At 40.1% G+C, this 8,105-nt stretch overlaps 1 protein-coding gene across 2 annotated transcripts; it reads left to right on the forward strand.

Annotated features, from left to right (window-relative positions):
• Nucleotides 1-806: 806 nt before the first annotated feature.
• On the forward strand, nucleotides 807-6,163 carry opn6a (opsin 6, group member a). Of its 2 annotated transcripts, XM_056435663.1 has the most exons (7): nucleotides 807-973; nucleotides 1,800-1,970; nucleotides 2,296-2,351; nucleotides 4,010-4,109; nucleotides 5,061-5,165; nucleotides 5,258-5,481; nucleotides 5,620-6,163. In XM_056435663.1, exons 1-7 carry the CDS (start codon nucleotides 835-837, stop codon nucleotides 6,073-6,075), a joined length of 1,251 nt encoding a protein of 416 aa, XP_056291638.1. In that variant the 5' UTR covers nucleotides 807-834; the 3' UTR covers nucleotides 6,076-6,163. The 2 variants fall into 2 exon arrangements, with proteins under 2 accessions (XP_056291638.1, XP_056291637.1); XM_056435662.1 differs by lacking the exons at nucleotides 1,800-1,970; nucleotides 2,296-2,351 and having other exon boundaries at nucleotides 4,014-4,109.
• Nucleotides 6,164-8,105: the final 1,942 nt, after the last annotated feature.

An 8,105-nucleotide genomic window follows, 5' to 3' on the forward strand; every position in this document is an offset into this window, starting at 1 on the left:
AATATACACTTATTGGCTTTCTTGCAGAGAGTTAAATGAGGAGCTTGATACCGCTCTTATGTCTGTAGAGTATGAAGTGGTTTCCAGTCTTTTTGCTCAGCTAAGCTAACTGGCTGCTGGCTTTAGCTCCTTATTATCTTCCTTCTTCAATTGTTGAAAGTAAGTTCCCTTTATCAATACTAGCTGATGGTAAGATGTGTTAAGATGTAACACATTTGGACATTTCATGTCACAAAAGACTGAATTACTTTTTTTTGGTTTTGTTTACTTTAATGTCCTCAGAATGATACAAATGTGTTTGGCTGAGAATTGCATAATATGTAACTTTAAATGTTATTCTTAAAGAAAATTCAAACATTCATCTTCACATAAGTCTGCTGCTAAACACAACTGCATTCATATACTCATATATATGTGAATCTGCAGCAGGAAAGTAAATATTACTTTGTAATTATGATAAATAATAAAATCCTCGGTGTAGGTTTGGACTCTGCTGAATGCCGAAGATGTGTTTGTGTGAGATGAGCCTTCGAGGAAATCCCCCCCGCAAATATAATATACATTAGTGGACTGGCTGACTAGACATTTACCCTTTGGCTTGGATTTTCACCCAAAATCTCTATCTGCTTAGTTACTAAGAAATAGACAGGTTTACAGGTGTAATCATTTGGACAGTGAGTGGGGAGGTATTAGTGGCTGCGTCTAAGCTGGATTTAAAATTAACTGACTGGACAACCCCTTGGTGGAACACAGTTGTGTCTTCTGAAAGCAGAGGAGAGCAGCGCTACTGTTGAGGACATCTCGGATTCATGCCTTAGCATCAAAACTCAGGCCATGGAAATAACGTTAAAGGATTTTCCTGTGAAGTTTGTGAATATTCCATGGAGGAATAATAACCTCAGTAGTCTGAATGCAGACCCCCCTCTGTCCGAAAACGGAGAAACTCTCATTGGAGTCTATCTGTTGGTGTTGGGTAAGTCAACCATCATATACTGGACTGTCCAAAACGTTATAATGTCAACAAACAAAAACAGGGTTGTTCCTGATGATTCTAGAGTCCAGTGCACCACAAACAGTGTGGTCTGTCGGCTGGTGGAACTCAGGCGGATTTTGAGTACACAGACTGAGTTATAAAAAGTCAAGGGATCTCTTGGCTTTCTGCCACTGATATCCAACGGAAGAGTCGTAGCGCTCCTCTGGTCTCTGTTCTTTTAAGGATACATGTTGAGTAGTTTAGCAGCTAACACAATGAAAGGGTCAGGAACGAGCAACAGTAGGACACAACACATTATACCTCTGTAGTCTGCTCAATTTAAAGTTCCTCTAATATGTCTCACTCTATTGACTGCACTTTGCTAAAGTATACACTCTATTATACTCTACTCTATTGTCACGATACTATATGCTATACTATAGCTATAATAAAATTGAAACATATGCAGTTATAATTCCAGGTGATGCAATACTACATTTATAATGTTTATATCTACAATACAGATTTATTACTATACTATAACTCTACTCTGTTGTACTTTATGATACAATGCTCTACCCACATTTTCTACTTAACTTGAGAAAACTCTATACTCTGTTCCACTCTTTTCTATTTTATTTTACCATACTATAAAATAATGTGATCTACATGTATGCTCTACACAAATCTACTACTATACTATACTATACCTTACTATACTATACACAACTCTACTCTGTTTTAGTCTAATTTACTGTACTATACCAAATAATATGTGGGTCACTAAAGTATTCACTGAATATGCTATATATGTTCTTCTCTGTAGGATGGCTTTCCTGGTTTGGAAACAGTTTAGTGATGTTTGTCCTGTACAGACAGCGAGCCTCGCTCCAGTCAACAGATTTCCTCACGTTAAATCTTGCCATCTCTGATGCGAGCATCTCCATATTTGGCTACTCCAGAGGGATCCTGGAAATTTTCAATATCTTTAACCCTTGTGTTGCCTTAGGGTCATTTTGACCCGAATCAATATTACACCCTCCCCCCGCTTTAGGATTAATTTGACCCCATTCAATGTTTAATGTCGGTGTTCTTTCGGTAGTCAACAAACAAACATAAAGTGCCTCACACTTAAACTTGGAAAACAATATTAATTCTAATAATTTTCTGGAGGTTTTAATTGCTGGCGTCAAATTGAACCCAAAGGGTAAAATATGTTAGTAAATATAAAGGTAACAGGAGGGTGAAACATTGAATCGGGTCAAAATGACCCAAAGGCGGGGGGAGGGTGTAATATTGATTCGGGTCAAAATGACCCTAAGGCAACACAAGGGTTAAAGATGATGGATATGTAATCACCTGGATCTGGACCTGCCAGGTAAAAGCAATTAAGACAATACTTGGTTTGAAAGAGTTTTATTTGAAAGAATAACTTCTTATTTATTTAATACATATACATATATATTTAAATTGTATATATTTATATACATATCATTATAAATATATATTTATAGTTTTATATATATATATATATATATATATATATGATCCAACCACATGTAAATTGCTTTGCCAATTACAGAATTAACAATTAGTTAATGGGTTGGTTGGAAATGGACAAATTAATAAATCGGTGGTCGTCTTACAGTAAAGTGGATGAGTGTGTGTGTGTCTGTGTGTTTGTCAGGGATTATGCATGTGGGCTGGAGGTTAAATCTATAATAAGATTACCACTGTGGAGGCCTTTAAATGGGGAAACTCTACGAGCAGCACGGCACGAAACAAATAAGAACTGCAGACACGATTGCATGATTTGATCACATGTTCCTATGTTACTGAACAGACGAGTTGTTGTGTGTAATTTAAGAGAATTTCCATGTTTTTCTCCTCTCACAGTCTCAGCTTGAAATTAAATAGTTGTCATACTTTGGCTTGGAATTCGTCCCGGGTGTTATTCTTGCTCAAGGCTAGCCGTGGTGGAAACAAGCATGTGTAACCAGAACACTTTCAGTCTCAAGAGTGGAAACCCCAAAACATGGGAGAGAGAGATGTTGTAAATCAATGTTGCTGCTGTTACACTTCAGTACAGCCACTGGAACGATCTCCTCTCTCAGGTATCCGATCTCAGGTTTTCAGGTGAAGGAGAAATATTGTCATAGCAGCAGGGCATCCTTCAGTGCACCTTCTCCTGGGAGAGTATCAGAGGTAAATAAGGGGAGAGTAAGAGGACACAGAAATATTGGAGAGTAGAAACAGGAAGGTGAAGCAGACAGGCATGCCAGGAGCATTTGCATTTGCAGATTACCGCATGGAGCATGATGGGACACGAGCTGTTGCAAGCCGAGCCAGATCCCAGTGTGTTGCACCCTGTGGGACAGCACCTTACTGGATATGACACAACCTTATGGGACCCGTTCATGTTGCAAAGGGAAGTACAGTGTCAAAGCAGTGGACAAGGCATATCAAATAAAGCTGTGAATTTAAGTCATTTCTTTTCTGATGCCTGTTCTATGATCAAACATCTTTTCTCGTGAGCCATTATTTAAAGAAGTATAAGATTTACTGAATTCCAGTCATACGGATTTAGACTTTGGCAGGCAAATAATTGGCCAAATGTGAGGGTGAAAAAAACCGTGACGATTGACAGTAATAGGATTAGGACTAAGGAAGATCAAGAGAGCAATCAGTAAGGGACCTTAAGTGAACCATGTCCCCTGTAAATGGCACAGCAAGGAGCTGATGCTGCACAGTTGGAGCCAGTCTGAAACACAGTAGCATAATTCCCTTTAAGGAGCGCTGTAATTAAAAGATAATCTTCTCAAACAACGGATTGAATTCTAAAAAGCTTCAAGGTTTAATGCATTAGCACTGCAGTCATTGAACAGTTTTCTCCATCAGATTCTTGTGGGAATCAAGGTCAACTCTATGAACAACGATAACGAAATTCTCATGGCTGATCGTACAAAGCCAGCAGCTCACATTAGAGGAAATGCTCCAGGACCTGATTCACTCACCACTGTCCCGGTCTTCTTCTAGGTAGATGGTTTCTTCACTTTGCTCTTCGGCCTTGCGAGTATCAACACATTGACCGTCATCAGCATCACCAGATACATCAAGGGATGTCACCAAAACAAAGGTGAGATCTCACATCCCTGATTTCAACTGAGAGAACATAAAGACAGCTTCAGACCAGCATCTTTGCCCGCCTCACATTCCAGCAGTTCTTATCTTGCTGCTTTTGAGTGATAATAAAACCTTATTATTGACTTCAGCTGGTGAAATTACTCCTATTTGTCTCCAGCAATTTCATCTCGCCAACATGTCATTAAGTTAACTTGAGGTGACATTTTCTATTTACGGGTGTAAGCGATGCTGAAGAATGTCTTAATTGTATGGAGATGAAGTTGTGCAATGGCCTCTGTTTTCAGCAAGAGTGTTCAGAGTGTTCTGATCATAAAATGTGTGTTTTTCTTTTACAATGGTGGTTAAACTATAAACATTGGTGTCCATATGGGATACCATAAAATGTGTTATGCGTGCAGCTGCAAACAGCAACAGAGAGTGATGTCAATCAGAACATTAAAATGCAACATCATTTTAGGTCCAAATTAAAAGAATTTAGGCCAGTAAGACTTCCAGGACTCCAAGCAACCATACAAGCCTAACACAGCTGAGTTATCCCACAGCAACAAAGAAACAGTGTGTTTGCCAATCGTCTGTCACAAACTGTACTACACCTCTTGTGGAATATTGACATAAGATGTGTGAGTGCTGCTCAGAAATCTATTTTATTTCTCTCCCTGAACACAAAGCGATTCGTTCTCGGGCCACAGAGGTTCTTTCAGTCGCAGATGTTTGCAAAGGCTGTTAATATAAGAAAAGAGCTCATTGTTCAACAAATGTCACAGTCTTGACATTCATAACAAGTCAAGAATGCTGCTTCTTCAAGTGCCTCTCACTTTTTTCCGCCCTGGGTTCTCAAAAGTCAAAGCAGTTAACCTTTTCAAACTGCAAGCAATCACAATTTATGTTCCATAGCCTGGGAATATTATGTTGTACTCATTGTCCTTGCTGTGTTTTTCTGCAGCGTACTGTATCAGCCATAACACCATTGCCGTATCGCTCATCTGCATTTGGACCGGAGCGATGTTTTGGTCCGTCGCTCCTCTGCTGGGCTGGGGCAGCTTCACCGGTCTGTTCTCACACACCGACCCCACAGAAGAAAGGAGTATACGACTTTATTTTAAAAACATGGATCTAACCTCTGTGTCTTCCGTTTCTCAGATCGAGGTTATGACACCTGTGAGGTGGACTGGTCCAAAGCCAATTACTCCACCATCCACAAGTCCTACATAATCTCCATCCTCATCTTCTGCTTTTTCATCCCTGTGATGATCATGCTCTTCTCCTACGTCTCCATTATCAACACAGTGAAAAGCACTCACGCCATGTCAGCTGACGGTTTCCTCACCGCCCGTCAAAGGAAGGTGGAGAGAGATGTCACAAGGGTAGGGGAAATAATAGTTTGTTTCTGTTTATCTTGGAGAGACTATTGGAAAATAAAATGAGAACTTCTTAGAAAGTGCCCTGTCTGTAATAAACCTTCTCTCGTGGTATTCCAACTGTTCCACCATGTTCCTCTACAGATTTCCATTGTAATCTGCACAGCTTTCATCATGGCCTGGTCCCCATATGCAGTGGTGTCTATGTGGTCCGCCTGGGGCTTCCATGTGCCCAGCACGACCAGCATCATCACCCGACTCTTCGCCAAGTCTGCCAGCTTCTACAACCCTCTCATCTACTTCGGCATGAGCTCCACGTTTCGGAAGGACATCTCTGTGCTGCTGCCGTGCACACGAGAGCGCAGGGAAGTGGTGTATCTGCAACACTTTAAAAACATCAAGCTCAAGGCCGATGCCCCGCCCACACCCGGATCATTTCCCATCCAGAAGCTGGAGGCGAAATACCCCGCATCCAATCCTGGCAGCGACTCAGGGGTAAACAGCCCTCCTCGGACTCCTCCAACTGACCCACAGGGGGTCATCCACGCTGACCTGCCCTCACACATTGAAACATCACAGTACTGGTGTGACAGGTTATGAGGACCAATGCGTGAATTACACGAGGAGGTTGAGAATATTTTTTGTAATTTTTGGTCTTACCCGTGTTAATAAACTGTGTGTAACCAATGTTCTGAAATTGTTTTCTGAATCTGATTTTACACTTGTTGAAACAAGAGTTTTCATATCCAGCTCTTTTTTTTCTTCCTTTTTCTTTTTCAAAATGTTAGCATTGACATATCATGCAGTCTCGCATAACTGGTGTACCTGAATATTCTCCTGAATATCTCCAGCTGGTGGTATGTGCAGTCAGTAATGTAGTGAGACAGATGTAAGATAACATCTGGAAACAATGAACTGCAACTAAAGCATGATATGGCACAATATTCTACCATTTCTCTCATTCCCCCTGAGGGCACTCATGCCATCAGATCTTATATAAATGATCTCATAATGCATCGTTTATGATAAATGCCAGACTTCACTTCGCCAACTTGTCTATAATTTAGTAATTTTTCATCTCCATTAACTCAAGCTTCACTTGTTACTGCAGGGGTGCTCTACAGACATCATAAAATGATTCCACTGTTCCATGTGTGTGGTGGATGTATTTCTGCTGACAAGCTGGGACTGTTGAAAGAGAAATGAGTCACCCTGAAACAACTCCTGATCTTTTTTTTTCATCAAGCCAATTATCTACTTGAGCCATGAAGGCTTAATCTTTCAAAACAAAAAAAAGGCTCCTGAGGTGGTTTCGGCTTTTCTGCAAATACCATAATCACACGCACAATGAGCTCTTTTACAGCAGCCCTTAACCCCTTTAAATCAACATGGTAATCAGCTTCAACATAAACATCCATATACAGGACTGTCTCAGAAAATTAGAATATTGTGATGAAGTTCTTTATTTTCTGTAATGCAATTAAAAAAACAAAAATGTCATGCATTCTGGATTCATTACAAATCAACTGAAATATTGCAAGCCTTTTATTCTTTTAATATTGCTGATTATGGCTTACAGCTTAAGAAAACTCAAATATCCTATCTCTAAATATTAGAATATCATGAAAAAGTATACTAGTAGGGTATTAAACAAATCACTTGAATTGTCTAATTAACTCGAAACACCTGCAAGGGTTTCCTGAGCCTTGACAAACACTCAGCTGTTATAAATCTTTTTTTTTACTTGGTCTGAGGAAATATTAAAATTTTATGAGATAGGATTTTAGAGTTTTCTTAAGCTGTAAGCCATAATCAGCAATATTAAAAGAATAAAAGGCTTGCAATATTTCAGTTGATTTGTAATGAATCCAGAATGCATGACATTTTTGTTTTTTTAATTGCATTACAGAAAATAAAGAACTTTATCACAATATTCTAATTTTCTGAGACAGTCCTGTATAGTGTATATGATAGCAGCAGTTTGTGTGCCAATCGACTAACAGTGTGTTTGTGTGCGCGCGCGCGCGTGCGTGTGTGTGCGTGTGGTCAGTGTACTGTATGTGATTCGAAGCTCTGTTTCTCAAACAGGTGTTTGTTTGGTCTGTTTGGTGGAGGAGGAGGGATTACTCTCGTGAGAGTTGACACTGCTCTTCGTTGATTTCATTCTCAGGCAGGTGAAGGGATGAGTGGGCGAGGAGCAGAACAAATAACCAGAATCATTGCTCGGGTTTCTTCCCCCACATAACACACAATGCGCATATTGAAGTGCATGCCAAAAGAAATGACAGGCTGGCGGTGGCACCTATGAGTCGACAAACTCTTTTTGAAGGAAATGATGAATTGCTGATTTTCTTAAAACAATGTCATTATCATGGAAATCCGATCGAATCGTGATTCTGTCGCGGCCTCTGCGACTGGCAGGAGGTGCTTGGCTGATCAATGGGATGAAGTTTTGAATTTTTCAACCCAATCAACCACTGTTAGAACCTCTCTTGCCTGGAAATGAGAAATCCTGTCTAAAAATGACCAGAAATGAGTGACCAGGACGATGAGAATCGGCAGCGGCTGGAGCAAACCTTGACTAACTTATTATGACACGCACATTAATACACGGACACTACGCTGCATAC

Source organism: Pseudoliparis swirei, chromosome 17 (genome assembly GCF_029220125.1).
Source record: "Pseudoliparis swirei isolate HS2019 ecotype Mariana Trench chromosome 17, NWPU_hadal_v1, whole genome shotgun sequence".
NCBI classification, from domain to species: domain Eukaryota; kingdom Metazoa; phylum Chordata; class Actinopteri; order Perciformes; family Liparidae; genus Pseudoliparis; species Pseudoliparis swirei.